This window comes from Dromaius novaehollandiae, chromosome 14 (genome assembly GCF_036370855.1).
Source record: "Dromaius novaehollandiae isolate bDroNov1 chromosome 14, bDroNov1.hap1, whole genome shotgun sequence".
Lineage (NCBI taxonomy): Eukaryota > Metazoa > Chordata > Aves > Casuariiformes > Dromaiidae > Dromaius > Dromaius novaehollandiae.
The window spans coordinates 8331034-8352881 of NC_088111.1; the positions used below are offsets into that span (position 1 = coordinate 8331034).

The 21848-nt window shown below is 44.5% G+C and overlaps 2 protein-coding genes and 1 long non-coding RNA gene across 3 annotated transcripts in view; 1 reads left to right on the forward strand and 2 right to left on the reverse strand.

The window, feature by feature from the left end:
- BAIAP2L1 (BAR/IMD domain containing adaptor protein 2 like 1) overlaps positions 1–2774 on the forward strand; it is a 45818-nt gene extending 43044 nt beyond the window's left edge. Inside the window, exon 14 of the mRNA XM_026116147.2 lies at positions 163–2774. Within this exon, the coding sequence (XP_025971932.2) occupies positions 163–238 (76 nt within the window). The 3' untranslated portion in view covers positions 239–2774. The remainder of the gene's footprint in view (positions 1–162) is intronic.
- On the reverse strand, positions 2198–19022 carry BRI3 (brain protein I3). Its single transcript, XM_064520239.1, has 3 exons — positions 18589–19022; positions 17005–17119; positions 2198–2586 (listed from the first exon to the last, which is right to left on the reverse strand). The coding sequence occupies exons 1-3, from the start codon at positions 18752–18754 to the stop codon at positions 2454–2456; spliced, it is 414 nt and encodes a 137-aa protein (XP_064376309.1). The 5' UTR covers positions 18755–19022; the 3' UTR covers positions 2198–2453.
- Positions 19023–20982: 1960 nt separating this feature from the next.
- LOC112992870 (uncharacterized) lies at positions 20983–21783 on the reverse strand. Its single transcript, XR_003261625.2, has 2 exons — positions 21624–21783; positions 20983–21437 (listed from the first exon to the last, which is right to left on the reverse strand). It is a non-coding gene; the product is annotated as an uncharacterized LOC112992870 (long non-coding RNA).
- Between the last annotated feature and the right edge of the window lie 65 nt (positions 21784–21848).

Below are 21848 nucleotides of genomic sequence, written 5' to 3' on the forward strand. Positions count from 1 at the left end.
AATCAAGTTAAACTGAGTTGCATAGAATCCTGTAGTCTAAAACTGTAATTTAGTCTCCAAACAACTGCTGGATGAAGAAACTGCATGGCTTAAAAATTCGTCTTGCTTTTGATATGCTGTATTGCAGTGAGCCTTGTAGTAACTTTGTGCATTTCTTTTCAGTGGAGAAAATCCCTTTGCCACCGTGAAACTCAGACCAACCGTAACAAATGACAGATCAGCACCAATTATTCGATGAAAATAATACTCACCTGACTGTACCTCCTCCTTCTAAACATTTTCAGTAATGACAACTGCTATCTAAAGCTGTTCTAAAAACGTATTTAAATGTAATTACTGTACAGTAGAATCATGCTGGAGTGGATTTCTGATTTTTAAAAACCTGTACTTTCTAATGAGGTAACTGCTTTGGGCAAACCTTTGAGCATTTTGGCTTGATTTTGCAGTATGCCATTTTTGTAGTGTGACAGAATTGTGAAAATACTGGAGATAGCTTGGATACTTTAGTATGCCAGCTTAATTAATAGCTCGCAACAATCAGTCTTTGGCATTCATTGTTTGGAAACTGCAATAGTAAGTTCTAGAATATGTCTGCATATGCCACTTAAACTGATTTTTTTTCCCAAATAAAACAATATAACAACTGCCTTAATACTCCAGAATAGAGAATTGTCTGTATAAAGTGATTATATTTCATTATTTTTCTTTAAGACAGACACCCTAGCTTATAAATAAATATTTATCCTCTAAGAATAGGCATGTTTGTAATGCTTTGCTTCATGTTTACAGATACAAATTTTTAAATGTTAACACAAACCTATATTTAAAGTCAAATGTTGCACTGTAAGCACATTCTTCAATTATAACTTCCTTAAAACACTTTGTCAAACTTTAGTCTTATAAAAAATATCATAATAAAATAGTGCCATGATTTTTCTTCAAATGCTAACATAAAAAGCTGCCTTTGAAGTTACTACATTACTGCAGCCCTTCACAAGAGACAGAAGAGATAAAGGTTTTCAAGTTTTTTTGGTTAAGGAGCCAAGCAATGGCATTGATGCTGGCAGGGTATCATATCTTAGTTAAGTGAAATACAGCTTTTTAGAGTGCATAGCTCTGGACCTGAAGTTGTTACCTCAGGCTCTGATCTCCTAAATCACAGAGTTAGTTTGAGAGATTTTTGCTACTGTAATAATCTTGGAAACTGACTCCTCATGCTGCATCAGTGTATCCTACCTACTGTGTAAAGTCCATGTCTTTTGAGCATCTCTAGTCATTAATCCTGACTCAGTATCAGAACTGCTACATTCCACCTTGCATAGGTACATTCCCCCCTGCAGCAGCTCCTGGATAGTTGGTTTGTTGTGTCATGCTTCTGCTACTCTAAACAGTGAATTCAAGTCACGGTAAATGCATTTCAGTTACTTAGCATCCCAAAACAGTATAGGAGCATGTGATAGCTGCAGGGGAAGAGTGCACTCATTCCATCTCCTCTCACTCTGTCTTTCAAGATCAAGGCTGAGGATACTTCATGTGCTATGTCATCTTGCACAATGATCTTTCATTGTATTTCAAAACACTAACAGTTTAGGAGTGCAATTTATACTCAAGCCAGTTTCCTAAAACATGAATTAGAGGCAAATCCAACTATACTGTATCAACCTTCAACAGTTCAGTAGTAGAATTAGTTATTTTGACATGCAAAAGTATCTTTATCTGCTGGAAGCTAGTATTTGGCAATGCCACAGCTCTCTAGGTAAGTGCTCCCTGCTACACCGTCAGAAATTGCTGTTGGCTGTAGTACTGGTATTAATTCACACAGTGTTGGGAAGCTTCTGCTGTAGCACATGGATCTGCTACTGCAACCCCCTGGGGTAGTGGTTGTCACTATAAGCAAACATTTCACTAATTAATACAGTTACAGCTAAATTCTTCAGAAGAGGGAGAGGATATATTTTACCATGTCTATTAAGATATGGCACAGAGCTGTTAAAACTTTTTTCTCAAAAAGGTGTAGAGTAAAGAGACAGGTAGATTAAACACAGCCCTTAAATATATGCCATAAGGATTCTGACAAATACTCATCCTACTTTGTAGCTAAAATTACTAACTTCAGACTATGTGTTATCAGATACAAGCTAGTCACATACTTAATCTGGCCACAAGCTAGTCACATACTTAATAATCTGGCCACAAGTTGAGGATTGCAAAAAGAAAAGCAGTTTTATTTAGTTTTCAAGAGGTGTCACTAAACATGGAAAACAAGTTGGGTTTTCATGTTTTGCAATGCACATGCTTGTAAAAGATTAAGTTTAAATTACATGCAAGAGACTAAATTTCTTCACACTTTACAAAACAGGTCTGAAGCAAATAAAATGATTGTACATGACATTTACATTAGAAAGAGTATGCTAACGGTTGTAGCTTCCATAAGCACGTCCACATTCATCCCCTTAGCCAAAAGCTGCCCCACAATTAGGGCATCTTCGCTGTCTCAGTGCAAGACAGAACAGAATCCCAATTGGAAAGAATACAATGGCACACAAAACACCGAGACAGGTGAAGGTGTCCTCCAACACGCCAACCCTGCAAAAATGGAAAACAGACTAAGTCAAGGGCATCCACATTTGACCCAAAGTTACCACATTGATCTTGCAGTAGCTAAAATGACACCATCTTAGCTTTTAGAAAGCAAGATGACATTCAAGGAGTTTTCCTTTTAAAAGGCTCTTATTTTCATGGTTTGCAGCAGAAGGCTTTGAATTGCATTTTTTTTCTTTAAACAGTGTAAGTTTGCAGGTGCTCAGAGCAAGGAATGTAAATAAGAAATCTAAAGGTCTAGTTCAGACTCGCTGCTTCATTCCAGACAATTATTTTCCCATCGCTGCGGTCCTGGGCCGGTACTTAGAACAGAGCACAGCCATCACAAAGCTGAGCAGATGTATGTAACTACAACCATTGGGTAATTCAGGTACAATGAAAACAATATACAGGTCTAGCACCGTACATACAGTGGGAACTAGCTTAAGTCACATGCATTCTCAAACGCAGAAAGGTTTAACATGAAAGCCTGTGCTACTGCAGCCTCCTGATGTGCATGCTGTTACGAGCTGTCCTTGAAGAATCAGACTCAGAGCTCTTTTCCTGTATTCTTGCATCCAAGTTACTACACAGAAATGGAATTAAACATTCAGGACAGAAGTTGTAAGCAAGTATCAAACATTAAGCCTTGATAGCATTTCTTGGGCTCAAGTTTTTTCTTACAGGTAAAGGATACACTTTTTCAGAACTAAACCTTACTGTCACTAAATATTTGTCTCAGTAAAGTGAGAATAGTTCTGCTTTTAAAATAATTTACTGAATCTTCTGGAATGACACAGTGCCAAAGATTTAACTGCACAATGGTATACTGATTACTGCAAGTCAACCAAACAACTCCATTTCTCAGCTGTTTAGGTCTTGCACAACAGACAGCAGTCGCGCTTGTGTCATATGCTCTACCTCGTTTCTACAATATCCTGGTGTGAATCCTCTCCGTTTGTTCAACCTCAAGTCCCCCACAGGATAAATGTGCACAAGAGCTCTTTCAGAAAAAAGAATAAATAAAATCCTAGTTTTTCTGAATGTTTAGATCTGATGATTAGGTGCCTTTTCTCAGCTTCTTCCTAAGGGAAAGGTCTGAATGGGCAGAGAGTTGTGTAACATTGGTTAAGGGCTTCTGATGAAACATCCAGCTTACGTTTTCGCTAAACAAGTTAAAACTAGGTAATTCTGTATCTGTATTGTAAATCAGTGTTTCATCCACTAGGCTTGTCACTAAGGAAAGTAAGTTTTCTGCTTTACTTCCATAAAGGTCTGCTGGTGGCGAGTGAGCTCAAGTAACAGTTCAAGATGAATTAAAAAAAAAAAAAGAAAGAAAGAACACAGAAGAGAATATTTAGTTGTGTCCAGAAATTCTTAGGTTCCTGTAATTCAGTCCTAGTGCAAACAGTATTATTATACTGCATAGAAGAACGATCAGTATTCTACAGAGAGCACAAAGTTAAGTATTTCCAAGTAATCAGCTGACAAAAGAGGATGTTTTCACAATATTTGGCTTTTGGGTTCTGTGAAAAGAATCAAGACTTGCGATTTAAGCCATGTGATCTTCTAACTGCCTATCTGGCAGTAAGTCAAGTGACAGAGGAAAAACATTTAAAGCAGAAGTAATACTACAGTTGCTTCATTTGCAATAGCAAAGGTTATATAAGCAGTCTTCATACAAATGATCTACATTTCTTTAGCACAAAGGCACAAAAAGGCCTTTCTGCTATGGAAGCGCATTTGAAGAAAACAAATGATAGCAATGATTCAGGTGGATTTAAGTGGTGAATTTTGGCCCAGTTGTAACTTTAGTAGTTTTTAATTACTAGCATAACTTATGTTTGATATACCATGAGTCAACATGTGCCTCCAGTATAAAGAGGCGCTCCAAAGCTTAGGTGAGAGTCCTTCTGTTGTAGATGCCATTCGGTGACTTCAGGCTTCCTATCCCAGCCTAAAGCAATTCAAATCTAGTTATTAACTCAATGGAAAGTAAGATCCTAGGGAAACTTTCTGGATATATAGGAGGCTTCCTTATACCTGTTTAGCACTCAAGCCATTAGTCCAGCTACTCCCTAAAAACATGACTTGAATTTCTTGTCCTACTGAATCAAGATTGCCAGAAACAGAAGTCCCAAACAGGGTAAAAGACCTCCTCACAAAAAGCTTTTTTTCCTCTCCTGTTTGGCACAATTACAGAGGTCAGTCTAATAACTGTATGAGAAGGTTTTGGAACTGTCTCATACAAAGCACTACTGCAGCTGATGGGTGTCAGCAGCCTTCTGACTGGAGCATCCATTGCTTCCGAGACCCCTTGGTTCAAAAGTGAAGTGCTTGTTCTGGCTTTTTATACAAGTCCTAGAATTTGGAAAAGAAAAGGATAAACCTCTGTTTGATAACAGCTTACTAAACCAAGAGCTACTTTTAGTTAAACCAGCCGACTGCATTGAGCTTCAGTGTCTTCTGTTGCAGGGAGTACAGATTCCTGCCACATCCAGGTACAGGAGAGTGACAGTAAAGCTGTTCATCTGATGAAATCCAACCCAATTACAAGCCACAGAAGTAGTCAAGAACAGTTGACCTAATATCTGATTAAAGCTGATAAGAACATGGTTTACTTTTAGCAGAAGCCATAGACTCTTGTTGACCATGGCACAAAGTATAGAACAGCTAGCATTTCACAGAATCACTCAGGTTGGACAAGACAGGAGATCACTTAGCCAACCCCTTACTGAAAGCAGAACAACACTGAATTCAGACCAGGTTGCTTAGGGCTTTCTTCAGGAGAGTCCATGCTGCCAGCCAAAAGGTTTGTTTCAGTGCATTACTTCAATTTACTACACACATTGGCAATATCTGGTTCCTGCAGCTGCTCTCCTATGGTCACAGATGCCTCTTAAGAAGGCATGAAACAATATAATTAACATGCAGAGGCCTAGGTGCACTAGCCATTTAGGGCTCGACCAGTTCAGCAGGATTAAGAGAGACTTAAAAATTCTAGCTGTAGGTTTATAATGAAATAGTACTTTCAGTATCAACACTTCACTGTGGAAGGTGCCAATTAGATCGGTATGTACAGGGCTATACTGACTATTCACACTCAGACTTCCTAAGTCACCAGAACATATCAGAGATGTAGCACTACTGTCATAAGCTGCTTAACAAGTTTACTTCTGGTAGCTAGAAAAATCCGAAGGCCAAACATGCATCACTTAGGAATGGGAAACACTGAGGGTTATTTTACTTCCAGAACTGATGTCCCCTTAGAGCTGTATTAGGGCCTGCTATCGATGTAGCTCAGCTCCAGCTCAGTCCCTACTGAACGACCACCCCACGTAACAAACGTCGTTTCAGCACAGCATGTCTCATGACAAAGGACCCACATGACAGAAGAAGATTTTCTGGGTGGAATTTTAATTTCAGAACCTGGCTTCTTTCTGAAGTGCTGTATCTGAACATCCTCTAAAATGAAGACAGCCAGAAAGGTCGGCATATTCAGACTTAAGAAATGTGAGCAGCTACACTAAATAGTCATAACGTGGAGCTTAGCAAAACACTTGGATAAGATGCGTCCTCTTAGATTCCCCGGTGCAGTAAAAGCCAACACAAACAGAGCTAGAGTGACCTTGAGATACATGCTTCAACAGGCAAGGTGCCAATGCCAACGAGTTGTTTCCCTACAGGGCAGTCACAGACAACCTACTGTACAAGTGAATACAATGAAGGAATTTGCAGAATTCAGACCATTCCCCTATTGCAATTGCCTAAAATATTACATCTTGATTAAACTTAAGAGCCACTCCCCTTCCTCTGCAACATCACTGGAAGCTAAAGGCTTTTCAAAGCGTTCTTTATATTCTGTTTATGCAGCTTAATGTTAAGTTTAAGCTTTCAGAATCAGTCCCCTCCCTTTGATAAACTTACTTGACTTCTGTTTACAGAGTTCTTGCAATAGCTGTTCACTTAACATTTGGTGTAAAGGTACTGTCAGACTACACTTGATCCCAGCAGTAGTTTTATACTTCTATACACCTGAGTAAGACTGCATTAAGGAAACAAGTGAAAAAAGGTAGAATAACACTCAAGTCACCACATGGATTCTTGCCTCAAAACAAGAGTGTCCCGAGCTCATTGTGTTTTAGTCTGTGCTGCCTGTTGTGGCTACTCCTGCCAGCTCAGCATAGTGTCACCGCTCTGCTCCCTGCAAGTTAGGCAGGCACGCTACCAGAGTTACGTCCTCCTATCAATGTAAAAGCACTTTAATCTCCCATTGCTATTGCAAACTATTCTTAAACACCGACATCTGTGTGTCCAGAGACATTCTAACTCGAAGCAACAATAGATCAGCTCTGCAAAAAAATGTTCAGCTGTTAGGACAAACTCTCTGGGATTTAAGATCCATTTTTCCAGTGGCACACTTTTGTGGAACTACTCTCACAGGTGTAGGTACCACCTTTTTTTCCAAGGCTCTAAAGCACTTCATGAAAGCCTCCTCAGCCATGGGACGTTTCACAGAGCTCTCTAGTCCCTTTTAGCTTCTATCCCCAATCACAAATCCATCTGCTTAAAATATAACTTCAGAGTGTCAGTGATACTGCCCAAATCCATAAAATCATCTTTCTCCAGGAAGCAATCTCCATACTCAGCACACTGATACAGTCAACACAGGTGGCAAAGGACAGTAATTCTGGTTTGCCACCCACAGATACTAGAAGTATTAGTAATAATAACATTCACCATGTACTTTGTACCAATCTGATTCTCCAACTGAAGCAGAAGGGCTGTGTCAGGAATCAAGGACAAGGTGACGGTGGACCCTTTTCCTTTGCAAATCTTCTCCAAAAAGACATGACAGTCTCCACCGAGCACTGATACGCAGGGAGGCTGGCCCCCAAGTAAACAAGCAGACAGCCATAACCAGAAAGTTGGTCCAGCTTACCTGCCAGGGATCTGTATTTGATCCAAATTACTTTACAGATTCTTGCCACAATGACCTGCTGACTTACAGATTGTATGGACCTGAAGCAGAGGATTACACTTTTACCTCTAGTATTTCTTCTGCAAGTTTTAACACCGACCATAAACACACATCAGCAAGAGCAAATCTCAGGCTTCTTGGAAATAGGACTATTGCTTGTCTTCATGATGCAGTTTGCTAGATCTCTCTCACAGGTCAGATTCAGGCACCTCCACATCTCCGTCCTCCACATCTGTCCAACTGATACCTCTGCTAGTGCATCTTGTGGGACTGATGAAAACAGTCTTGTGTGCCATCAAGTAGCCCTTTCACTTCTGCTGGTTTGATGACGTGTTTCCACTGGGTTTACGAGGGTTGGAAAGAAACACTTCATGTCTCCCTCACCTGGCATGCAAAGCACTTCTACCTCTACAGTGAGAGTGCTGACAAGCTACACTACAGCTATGCACTACGCCAACAGACAAGGAGGAGCCAGGCCATTTCTGCTGTTACGCAAAAGTTCACCTTCAACTTGGCACATCAGCACTTGCCCTGCATCTGCCCTGCATCACGTCAGCCAACAGCACTCAGGGAAGTTACAGGCTCTGGAGTTGCTCAGCTTGTTTCGTATTTTCTCTTTCGTCTATGTCTAGTGTTCTCCTGCAAAGTACCCTAGCCCAGGACCCCCGTCAGGCAGTGAGAGTGGTGCCTGCTTCCCTTCCCCTTCCACCACAGAACATCCCCCACTATACTGAAATACAAGATGGAGAAAACAATCACAGAGGTGACAGTACCGCAGGGAAAGAGAGACAGGGAAGGGGTTATTAAAAAAAAAGTTATGAACAGAATAGCAGTTGACGTTGCCGCTACTGCGAAAGAGGCAAATATCATATCAGGGTATATCATGGACTACAGCCTGCAACTTAAACCTTTCATATATACCCTGGATTATTAATGCTTCCTCTGGACTACTGTATCCAGAGTCGATCTCATCTCAAGAAAGATGTAGATCAATGGGAGAGAGTCGAAAGGAAAGAAAAATAGTAGAGAAAATGCAGTCCGCAACAATTTGCCTTTACTACTCAGCCTTCAAGTCCTAATCCCAAACCAATCACTACACCATTAACCTGCCAGGAAACTTGAAAAGCAGCTCCCTAAGTAGAGTTCAGAGCATACTACCCCAAAGCAGAAATGCTTTTATTAGACTGACTTTTAAAACAGAGTGGGAAAGCTTCCTAGTAACATTTGTTTCCAGATATTTTCCACCAGCTGCCCTACTTGAGCATATTACTGTGTGTAAGTGGGGGTTTTGCAGTATGGCTTAAGGCTAACAGGAAAATTTTGACACAGTAACTTCTTTGTTTTACAGCCTCTTTGTCTAAGATATGTCTGGACATCACAACTGTAAATTACGTTGCAATTGGCTCTCAAAAATGGACTGTAATTAAAGAATTGAACAGTTAACAAGGCTCTCATGCCTCCGACTTCATTCACTGGGGAAAAGATGTGCTACTAGAAGTGCCACCTTCTGGGAAGTACCTAATAGGACTGAACTGCAGAGAGATACAAAACTGCTTGGACACAGCCAGGCTGGTTACAGACACAGTGATAGACAGGATATTAGAACTGAAACAAAAATGGCAAGCCTGGAAGTAGAAGTTGAATTTGGTGACTTGTATTTGTGCAAATGCATGAAGTGCTTAGCACTCTCAGGCCAAACAAAAATCAGTGGTAAGGGCTCAGGAACTCCAGACGAGGCCACTGCTTCCTCCTCACCCCCTCCACAGGTTGTCCAGGTAACACATGCGCAGAGTGGTTAAGACATGATCTAGATGTTCCTAAGTAATTAAAGATTTAGGCCGTTTTCAGTAGTAGGGATCCATCCAAGAAATGCAGAGTCCCTTTCCCAGGCATTTCAATTGCACCCAAAAGACCTTATTTCAGAAAACGCGTACTATCTAAGCATGCAGTGCACAGCATGTTAAGGTTCTTGTATTTCCTGTCTTGCTTTGCTGCTACACTAATACCATCTTTTTCATTCACACACAGTGAGCATTTCCTTCTTGCAGGCATAAAACTCTTGTTTTGTTAGTGTTTTTAAGTCTTCTCCTTGTCTTTTATTAATTTCATATTCTGTCCCTGCCCTGAAACCTACCTTTGCGACCCTCAGTAAGCCAAGGTGTTTAGTTAAGAGAGTAAGCAGCCTAACTTTGATCTGGCCTTATGGAATGGACACACTAATTGAACGTTAAAGAGGGATCAATCAGGGTACTTCTGGTCAGCCCTGAGTAGCTGCAGACCCAAGCAGAGATGACTGCTGCCCAACCCATTACAATCAACCCTCTTAATCAGCTTGCAAGGGGCAAGTCTACTAGTAAGCAGATGTCCCTGGCACTTTAAATAGAATTTACTTTAAAGTCCCTTCCCCCCTAAACAGGGTTATTTGGAAAGTATTCCTTATGCGAAGCTCAGCATTTCTCCAATTCAAAAAATCACCATCCTTATTCAACACTGAAACCAGGGAGAAGGACCACCAAGGGACAAAGCAAGCCACAGGACACATTCCAGGGTCAGCAGCAGAGGAGGACCGGGGACAGCAAACCAACTAGCAGGCCAAGGCAGTTACATGTGACACGCTCATTTGGGAAGCGTAACTGAACCATAACTATGCGACCTCCACGATAACATACCTATTATTTCAGGGTCAGTTCCCGTAACAGATCCATAGCAGTGGACTTACTACAGCATTAACTACACAAGCACTTTTTGGCTTCTGTTGATTTATGTCACCACCTAATTTTAGATGGAACACTTACCCAATCACTCCCTGTTTAGCCAATTACTAAACTTAGAAGGAGAAAAATCCCTACTTTTTTTTTTTTTAATAAATGAGAATATAGGCATTTTAGCTTTTACATCCTACCTGAGCTGTGGAATAATTAGAGACCCCATGTTCAAACTGTAGATTCATTAATGTAACCAAACATAAATTTTGTTCTATAGTATAAACCACATAAAAGCTGATTATAACTGCACCACTCCCAATCTAAAAATAAAGAGGAAAGGTTTATTTATACTGCAAGCAGTGTCTTGGATTTAAGCTATACTGCAGTTGACAACTCTAAAGTAAGGTCAATTATTCCCATTGACAAGCATTTAAAATCAAATTACTTTCCAGATAAACCTTTTCTTGAAAATAAGTCTTAAAACATTAACATCTTAAGTCAAATGCTCAGGATCAAAGGGCCAATAGTGAGATTTAAAAATACAACATCAGAACAGTTTAACATGAGCATTTTTTAGACTTAAGACAACCTCATATTTTTGTTGTTTTGTATTTGTGTTGCTTACCAGTATTTTTCATCCCTTACATATAAAGTCTAAAGAGTCATTGCAGGTAACCAGAGATGGTATTTGGGTTGTAGGACAAGCTCTGCAAAACTTGAAAAGAAAACTACACTCCACTTAAAAGGTGTCTCCAGCTGTCTTCTACAAAGATACTCCCTCACTGATCAAGCAAGTCTAGTGGAATTTTTCAAAACAGTATCCCATCTCGCCTGCCACTGACTTTAGCTGAGTTTTTAACTTCAGATTTAAAAGAAAACAGAGTCAGACCAGTGACAAACAAGAGCTTTGGAAACTGCATACTAAATCTTTAATTTTGAAGATGAAAACAAACATAATAGCCTCTGTTAGGTTGGTCCTAGGTAATGCAACAACAGCAGCTAGGTTAAGCATACTTACATCTTTAGCTGTAAGTAAAATAGGAAGAAAATTGACAATTATATATGCAACTGCGTAAGCGAGGGATGCTTACATTTTTAATTTCCACAAAGAGAAGTGCCAGCTCCCCTAGCCTCATGTTGAAAGCATACTGAATGGCTGTTAATCCATATTTACAGAAAGGGGCCTGCATCTATACATAGCTATTGGCCTGCTCTCCTCAGCATAGGCTGCACATACATGTAAACACTATTATCCTTAAAAGTCACTTTCACTCAATGGGTACCACAGTATTTGCAGACTTACCTGAACTTCCTTAACCTTTAGGCCCCACTTCCTATAGGGAAGGAAAGCTGCAGAGCCAGAGAAACTCTGGCGATGGGAACAGCCTATACCTAACTGCTGCGTTTCTTGGAATGCTGCAAGTCACTGGCCTTCTCTAACCAAGTGAAGCAGCACCACTGCTTTAACTCCGGCCCCGAGAACACACTAATTGCAGAGATGAGCCCTACAGCTTCACACCAACGGCCTAGCCTCACAGGTGAGGCTGAGCATGCCAGTGAGCGTAATCTGTGCACCACGGATACCTATCCACGCACTGGCTCGAGACCTGGTGCTGTTCCCCCTCACCACCAGCCAGTGTACATAGCCAAGTCAGGATTTCCTCTGGTTACCGCTGTCACCCAACAGACAACATCGGTTTCCTCCTCTCCCCCAAAACTCCTTATTGCTACAAGGAAATCCTAACTATCAGATTACAGACACCAAGATAAATGGTATATTCATAAAAGAATGCTATCAGCTCAGGCCCACTTACAGACTGGGAGTTTGGGACTACGTTATCATTTTTATAGGGACCGATTAGGGAATTCATTTCTGCTGTATCTTATTAACTGCATGAAGTCTTGTTTATTAGAAAAAAAGATGTGTTTGTATTATTGCCCTCAAATCAGTTCAGACCAGTAAGACTAAAATTCTCACAGAAACTGCAAGGGCGATGCTGCTCTCACTTGAGACCCTATTAAAAGGTTTACCACCGCCCCTCTTCTGGGCTTAGCTAACAGATCTTCTAAGCAGCTGTGTGCCTCTGCTGTAAGACTGGCAGAAAAAAAAACGTTGCAAGTATCCTAGTCAGTAACTCCAAATGGCAGACTCATGGCATCTGCTCAAGTCTGCTGTATCAAGTCTTTCTTCTTTGCAATCACATGCGTAAGTCATTACCGAATTTCATGCCCTAACTGCTCCAGCCACCAAATTACAGCAGAGCAGGGATGAACGCCCCAATCTGTCTGCACAGCATACGTTTACAAAAGCTGTGCACTACAGTATAAGGAAGTTATTTTGATTCCCAACACAGGCTGATCTTGTTTTTGTGACTAAGACCAGTGCCAGGAGCTGCTGCACTATTATGGCTATTCTTCTTCACAGCACTCTTGAAATGGTGGTTCAAAGGTGGCTTTACTCACGAGATTCAAAAGGATCTCTGCAGCACGTCAGCCTGCTATCAGAAACAGAAAATCCGCAAGTTTTCCTCAGGATATTAGATGTGTTCTCTAAATAGCTACATCTTTTTTGACTCTCTGCATTTTTAACCAATCTATATTATGAAAATATATGAAGAATATTTACATAAAATTTAACTGTATTTGTTCTGAATAACTGCAGAAAACCCACATCCTGAATGAGCTTCTATCAAATTCCACACACAGTGTTTATGGTTGAAGTAATTGAAGCAAAACCAAAAAAATTCGAATTTTGAAGGAATTCATCATCTAATTGCAATTTTCCCAGAGACCATTCTCTCAGAAGAGATGCACTTAATTGAAACAAAAACAATTTAAATCAAAACCTAAGATTCTACTACTTTGTCAAGTCAAAAAGAAAAAACAAAAAACAAAACAAAAAAACACACCTACGGCAGGGAGAAGGCTGTAAGAGATTTGGGAATAAATACAGTTTTAATGCCACTTGTCTCATCCTCCAGTCCTGGAAGGGGGTTCAGTATTACTATAATTTGAGATCCACTGCAATAACTCTCAAGAGAAAGCCATCATAATGCAGTGGCTTACATCCTTTCCCTCAGCCTTTCTGCCAAACAACTGAATACTTGCTGAACAGGAGAATAAAAACTGAACAGGGCCCATCGCAGGCTCTGCCCTAGATTTTGAAAGAACCAGCTTTTGCAAACTTCAGATCAAGAGAATGTTTTCATAATTTTTTCAAGGGATCTTTCTTCTTTTAAGTAACAGGAAAACAAAAACTGCTGTGCAGTTTCTTCTACCGAAACAAAGCAAGACCAAGAAAAAGAAAATGAAAGTGACCACATGAGCAGCAGTCACACTGCATTCTCCAAGCTAAAAAGATAATTACATGGCTGGATCTCTAAAGCTAGTGTCTGTAATGACTCAAGCTGTTCTTGCAAACAGAAAATAGTTTAAAAGCATAACTTGGCCGATCATCAGATGTCAGCTACAAGCAATAAAATTAACCAACAATATTTTGCATCTCTGTTTGATTCTCTATACGTAACGATCAAGCTGGGAGAGGAGTTCACACCAGGTGTGAGGGAACAGGACTGCAGCTGCCACAGACATCGTAACAACACAACGGAAGAACACACACACAGCAAGGACTAGAGTCTGTAACTGGAAAGCAGGGCTGACCAACGATCAGTGAGGACGATCTGACTAACGAATAACTTAAGCAAGAGGTACGGCACGCAAGACAGGAGAGTCATCCCTCAGGCACAGCAGTGCTTCAGAGATGAAGAAAAAAAAACTGAATACCTAGTGACCAGGTGCATACAATGCTGATACTACCCTACTTCTACAGAGGCTACTTTTAGAGATATATTATGAACTTTTTATAACTTTGTACCATAATTTTTGCCTAAAGATCCACTTTACTGTAGCTAGCCTATCAACCCCAAGATCACTCATGACTGTGCAATATGACAGACTCCTACCCAAATAAGAAACAAAGAGCACATATTTCTTCTTCTCAAACACCATATATTTTAAGTTGGAAGTAGTTTTGATTTGAATTAGCAACACTTACACATGCCACTGTGCAGGAGACTGGTTTATGTTTCTCATGGTAGAAACCCTCATGATGGGCATTGCCACTCTCTATCAGTGATGTTATTCCACAGCCACAAACAAGGCTTTTTCGTCACAGCCTAAAGCAAATGGACTTCTCTATTAATCATGCACAGCGTCAAATCAGAAGAGTAACAGAAAGGCTGACTCAGTAGTTTTATTAAATAACCAAATTTTTATGCATTAATAACTTTGTATGTTATTGATGCCCTTGCATCTTTCTGTTCAGTGTTGTATCGAGTGTGTAGTTGCATATTGCATTCTCCGTATAACAGGTTTCCAGGCCAAGGAAGTAAACTAGAACTATGCTTAACGTCTTGAGAAGTCAAAGAAGATTATGAGCTCTTTTATAAGAGAAGCAGTCAATGTAATCCTTCAGAAAAATGAATGCTGACCCTTATGGTTCCCATGAAGAGTTACACTGCCAGTATTATGCTTCCCATCCAGCTGCCCTGTCCTTTCTACTGATCTCTTAAAGCAGCAGACTATCAGCTCCTCAGTAAGTCAAAAGACAAGCAGTCTGCAATTTTTCCCTCCCATCACCGACACCAAGATTCACACTTTGACTCTTCCTCTAAAACAAGTCAGCAGAACGTGCGATACAACCTGGCCACCACTGCTAGGTACAGTTACTGGCCCTTGGGATCAGGTGCACATTCAAGAGCATTTCAGAAGTGCTGAGAAGGGTCCTACAGTTTAAGCAGTACAGTATTATGGCTCAGAGTAACCAACAGGTCATAGTTCTCCTTGCAGCCTACCTTTCCTCATAGCCAAAGACAAAACCTGAGGACCTAAAAGTGAACAAGGTTTTTGTAGAGGGTGATTCGTTTTAGAAGAGAGGAAGAAAGCGTCCAAGGGTTCTACTTCAGATCAACATTAATCTGACAGGAGGCAATGTACGCAGCACTGGGAACCTCCAGGAGCACCAGGCTAATATGGGACTTATTATTGGACAGAAAACTATTCAAGCCAGGGCACTTTTAAACACCTTACACAAGGTTCAGACTTGCCCATTTTTCCAGACAGGGCTGAAAGGATACTGGAGTTAGATATTATACTTGCAAACAATTGTTTCAAAAGGAGTCTCCTAGAGCATCCCAGGATAACTGCCAGAAAAGGAAATAAATCCTAAAAATGTCACTGAGAGTCTACCAACCTTAAGCTACTGCAGAAGACCACTTCCATATTAAATTTACTTCCAGATTTATGCTTTAGGGCAAGGAGGCCCCTCTAAACATACTGCTTACCTTTTACCAAGTAATGCAGAGTTTTTCCTGCCTTCTGCTTGAGCAAATGCACAAGCATTTTAATGTAATCACTCAAGGGGCAGGATCTACCACATCCTCTGAACAGCTCAGTGGCTACATTCTCTCCTTGTTTAAAACATACATCTCCTTCTAGATCAATAGCTCCAGCTGCTACCATTTTTCAGCCTTAACTAGTGGAATTTCAACAGGCGCCTGCTTTTATATAGCACAAGAACTTCTTATCATTTGAATCCACTTTGGAGGGCAGGTACTGACTCTTGAACAAACATCAGTTTTAGCAAAGCCAGAAGGCATCTGAGACAGCATCTGACACTATGACAAGCTCCATCACACTCATCACACTGAAACCTGGTATCATTTAAACCGTTGTAGCAAGTCTGTTTCCTATACACATTTTGAAATGGATAAGCAAGGGCTCAGATCTGCAGAATATTAAGTGCCTCCTTGCAAGATGCTGCAAGGGTAACTCGCAAACATCTTAACAGAAAGAGGAATTGTATCGCATTTGAGTCATAACGCTGGACAGACACACAAGGGTCTGAACCGCACCAGCAGCAATCTGACTGCCCTCACCCATTTGTTAATATCCTGGGTGACAGGAATTGAGAAGTGCAAAGGGACTACAGCAGACATGCAGCATTAGTGTGGAACAGAGTGCCTCCTTCCCCTTTTTTTTATAGCTGTTCATTTCTGGGAGGGAACTTGTTCTTTTGCTGCAACCCCAACTAATAAGTTGACCACTCTTTTTCTGGTTTTCTCCCCTACATCAGATTAACACTTTGAATCAAATCTATTAGCCTCCCATGTCTTCTGCAGTAAAAGACTTTAAAAGTCTCATAATACTGATGTTTTCAACCAACACCAACAACCATCTCACCCAGTTTCACACAGCATGGATAATGTTAGGACGGGGGCAAGCTGCCTTCCACAGGACTGCCAGATAACCAGAAGTGACTGTCCCAGAAAGTTTCATAATGAAGTCATGCTAGTCACTACACCTGGTCATAAATGCATCAGAAAGGACTCCTGTCCTCCCGTCCCTCAAGGGCTGACCCTTTACATTTGTGACTGAATTGCCTTTTCATTGAAAATATCACCTACAGATATTCCTCCGTCATAGTACAGATTCATGTTTATTTACATTAATTGTAATGGTGATCAAAAGCCCATCAGGATAAGCCCATGCTGAATAAATGAAAGCACTCCACTGCTTTATTTTAGTACTTTTTTGATTAATTCAATTGTACTATACACACACACACAAAGGAAAAACTACTAAAAAAAAAAAAATCAAGTAACTGCGTGCATATCTCTCAAACAAACAAAAAAAACCCATCCAGACTGAGTTTATTTCTCAGCTAAGGAACAATTTTACCTGCAGGCAGGACAGCCCCCAACTACTACTACAGAAGTGGTGGTAGCAGGCTGTTGAATAATGGTGTACGTGCTTGAATAGTTTGGCTGTGCTGATGGTGGAGGAACAGCATATCCTAAAATGAGAAGAAACAACTGAATCACTGTGTGTGAAGCACACAACAACAATAACTTGGTTAAAAGTATGGAAAAAGAACTGCTTAACAGGGGGAAAAAAACAGAAATGTAGTCTTGATGGAGCACTTCAAGAATCTATATCAAAACAGAGTAGGAACATACTATTCAGCACATCTAATTGCAAAGCCACTGCATAAATCCAAGCAGCTAGTAAAATTTAACCATCTAAAAAGCACACTGAGCTAATAATTAACTCAGAGTTTGTTTCAATGTCGTTAGAAATCCAGGGAAAAACAGTTTAAACAAATGAGGATTACCGATTTCACTTCTGGAGGTTCCATTTCAGGTATGTCCCACCCGAGCACGCAAACCAGCTGAAACAGAATGAACCTGCCTCTGGTTTCCCGCTTAACTTCCACACATTAAGTTTGTAGCTAGAGAACCAGGCAGGGGTAGTAGGACGCAAGTGGTAAGGAAGCAAGCTGCACAGTACAGAGTGAAGTCTTTCGGAAAACCCAAGAGCGAGTGTGTCATTTTTACAACTGTATTTAGAATACTGAGAAAGCTTTTGGTTACTGCATTAACATTAAAAATAAATAAACAAATAAAATAATAAATGCTTCTTAAAGGGATGGTTAGAGATATGCAGCATAGTCATAGACTCAAGGTACACTTTGCCCAGGTATAATCAAGCTTGAGTTTCTCTCCAGCGTGTAGTTCTCAGATTTCCTTGAATCAGGTTATATACTGAAAAATGTAATACTTCACGATTTAAAATGAAGAATCATCGGTAATATTTGTATTATAGGAGAATGCGCTCCAAGTTACTAACAAGGAGTTACCTACGGCCTCAAGACTCAACCCAGCCCTTGAGGACCGGGGTCTAAACACCTACTGTATTCGGGGCGCTCTCGGCAACTTTCGCACCGCTCCCTCAACTCGCGGCAGCGCTTCCCCTCCCGAGAGGCTGCCGTTTCCTTGGACGCAATTAGCCCTCATTCGGGTAATGGCAGTGCTGTGCCTGCTCACCTGCGCGAGCCTCTCCAGGGCTACTGGAGTGTAGCAGCAAAGCAAACATTAGCCAGAGCGCGGCGAAGTGCGTGAAAAGGGCACTTTTTTTTTTTTGGTAGTGGGTTTTTTTATTTTTAAGAGCTGAACTGCTGGCGCTGCTGTACCCCCCCCCGCCAGCGTTTTGGGGTGGAAGCAGGTCCTGAGGGCGAACCCCCTAAAACGGCATTTCGCGGGGCGCGAACCGGCAGCGCGGGGCTGCACCGGGGTGGGGGGGTGGGGGGCGGCTCCCCCTGGGCCCTCCCTCCTCCCTCCCTCCCGCGCGACGCCGCTCTGAGCCCGAGAACCGGGATCGCCCCAGCGCGGCGCCTCCGGTCCCTCCGCCCCCCCCGCGCCGGGCCGCCGCGCAGCCCCGGCCACGCTCCGGCCTCCCGCGACTCCCCGGCCCCCCCGGACCCACCTGCGGCCGCCGCGGCGCCCGGGTAGGGGTAGGGCGGGGGCGGCTGGAAGCCGGGCTGCGGGGCGGGGATGGCGCCGTAGTTGCTCTGCCCGTACTCGTAGCCGGCGCCCTGCGCGGCGGGGCTGTAGGCGGGGGGTCGCTCCTGCAGCAGCGGCTTGTTGTCCATGCCGGGGCCGGCGGCGGCGGCGCTGCCCGCCCTCCTGCCCAGAGGAAGCGGCGCCCTCGCCTCAGCGCCCAACTTGGCGGGCGCCGCCCCTCAGCGCCGCTGCGCTGCGCCCCGCCCCGCCCGGGGGCGCCGGAGCTCGGCGGCGGCGGCAGCGGCCCGCGCATCCGGGGGGGGGGAGGGGCGGCCCCTGGCGAGCGGCCCCCGCCCCGCAGCGCGCTCGCGGCCCCGGCGGCGGCGCTCGCGGCCGGTCACAAGACCGCGCGCCACGTGACGCCGCCGCCAGCCGCGCGGGAGGGGGGCGCGGGCCGCCCGCCTTAAAGGGGCCGCGCGCCGCCCGCCGCCGCTCGCGCCTCCTCTGTGCTGCTGCTCGCTTTTTTTCGCTCTTGTGAGCGCCGCCGAGGGGACAGGCGGGCGGCGGCGGCCAGTGCGGGGCACGCCCGCGCCGCGGAGCCTCCCTGGGGAGGGTGTGCCCGCTGAACATCAGCCTTGGGGGGTTTTGTTGGATTTTTATGGGTTTCTTTAAGGTTGGGTGGGTTTTTAGTACGCGCGCTGAGGCCCTTGTTGACATCTCTGTGGTTCAAACGCCCCTTGCCTGAAACCGGCAGCTCGGCCGTGACCGCTGCGCTCTCCCCGACTCCGGCTGGCGTTTCTCCTGCCCGTAGCCAGGGTCTCCCGCCAAGGGGCCACGGGCCGAGTCGCCCGTTTTGCAACTCCACTGGCACAACCAGCCGCCGCTCTTCACGCAGGGGCCAAACGAGCGCTGCTTGGGGAAGGCGGAAAGGCCAAGCAGGAGCACGTGTGCGAGGTGCGTGCACGGCTCGTGTTGGTGCACGCACGGCTCGTGTTGGTGCACGCACGCATGTGCATGGCGCGTGCATGTGCCGACGTCCACGTAGCCGTGGCCCGGGATGGAAAGCCGGGATGGGACCGCAGGCCGCGCAGTGCTCCGCACACCCTCACCGCCTCACTGCGCGCTGCCGGGGGAAGACAGCTCTGCGGGCGGCAGATCAGAATGGAGTCACTGTAAAAAGAGGGAAAGACTTTGAAAAGGGATTGAGGGAAAGAAAAAAAACAGAGGAAAAGTCTCACAGTGGAAAGAAACACTGGAAGGAGGAAGGAGGGCAAGGAGGGTGCCGGCTGCTTTCTCCTGCTTAGCAAACTGCACGGACCAACGGCTCCAGCAGCACTTTCACTGGTTTCAGCCCATTCCGAAATCCAAGTTTTCAACTGTTGGACAGTTCAGGCCAGTTTTTGAAAGGATCTTAAATGTCTCTGAACAGGGCTTAAACTCTTCTCCCCACACCTTCATCCCTTGGGATGTCTGATTCACCACTATTTTATTTTTGAAATATTCACAGGTACCAACATGGCTCCTGTCTCCATGGTAACCGCACTCTCCCAAACACCGAGGAATTTACCACTGTAACAAACACCCTAGCGCAGCAGGGAAGGATTCTCCCCATTTTAAGGGAAGGAAAACAAAAGCAGCAAAAAAAGAAAGAGGTTAAACCATTTGCCTCAAAGTCGGACATGCCTGGAACAGATGGGGAGGGAGCCTAAATGTCCCAAATCCGGAGGCCGTGCCAGGATCACACGGCGGTGGGAGGCTCCTGCCCTCGCCATCTCCTCCCCGCAGTGTGCAGTGCCTGACTCATCTGGCAGGGGCACCAGGCGCTCTGCAGCTACGCTGAGGCTGCTGCTACGCCCGGGGAAGATTTTGCTTACTGTATCTATACCAGAATACATACTGCTTGAGACCTTTTTTTAGAAAAAAAGTCTTAAAACACAAATGCAACACAACACTTCCTCGTTAGCGGAAAGATACTTCCCTAAAATGCTTGTCAAATGACAAGGAGAAATCCCCCTTTTAAAGAAGTGAGATTTGGGAAAGTGTGGAACAAGCAAAAGAAGGAAGAGAAACCAACTACACGTACGAACTAAGTACATTAGGACAGTGACCACAAAACAGGGAAAAGATTGAGAACATTTTGACTGTGGCAGGGACAGAGCAAAGTCTTTCACAATAACAAGAGAGTTAAACATTCACAGAGTTAATTCCCAAGCTCTCTAACCTTGTCTAGGGTCAAGGATCTGCCCCAATTACCCGGGCAGACATCCTCTAATTGCGCTTTCTACACAAACAGCGGCCTTGCCATGGTATGCTAGAGGTTGTAGCCAACTACAACTATGAGCAAAACTGAAGGAAATCTCCCGAGCAGACAAGGCCAGCAGTTGTAACTGAGACTTTATTGACAATAACTGTTTCCTCCTCAGCTGAGCTGCAGCCACAAGACGAAAGGGCAGAAAAGAAAGGATATTTAGACTTTTTTCTCTCCCCTCTGCCAAGCCTCAAGCCCTGTTCACGGGAAGGTCGGGGCGCGCCCTGCACACCGCAGACTGAAGGTTTCCCCAGCGCAGGCGTCGTGCTGGAGGACTTCGCACGTGCATCGCGCCCTGCTCCGTGGCGCGGGGCAAGGCAGAGCTGCTCCCTGACCCACCGCTACAAGCCTCCGGAGCCGCACTCGGCACGGACCTTCAGCTCCCTCAGAAAAAGGCCCTTTCCGGAGTCTTGGAGATGCCTGGAGATCTGGGGTGCTTCAGTGTTCGCAGCTCTCCTCCCCGTTTGGTTATTTGGACCAGGAGCATGGACGCTCCTGTCTGTCTTGTCAGGGTTTCTGGCTGACTGCAGAGAGAAAAAGCGGCTGATGTCGAGCGCCCAGGGAAGGGCACGGGGGCCGCTGCCCGGGGGGCGTCACGGGCCGGCCGGGAGCGCTTTCCCTCAGGTTTGCTGCTCCATCCCGCACACGGCCCGTCGCCGCCGCGCCCCACACGCCGCCCCGCCGCCGCCGCCGCCGCCGCCCCGCAGCACCTCTGTTCCTCCTGCCGAGCTCGGCCGCCGCCGCCGGGCAGGGGCTGTTTCCCTCCTCCCTCCCCTGCCCCTCAGGAAGGCGCGCGCGACGCCAGCGGGGCGAGGGGCGCTTCAGCCCCCTGCTCCCTCCCCTTCCCCGCGCTCCCCGGGGCCGCCCGCTCGCCCCCCCCCGCGGGCTCCCGGCGGCAGAGCCCGCCCCGCCCCGCCCCGCCCCGCGCGGCCGTG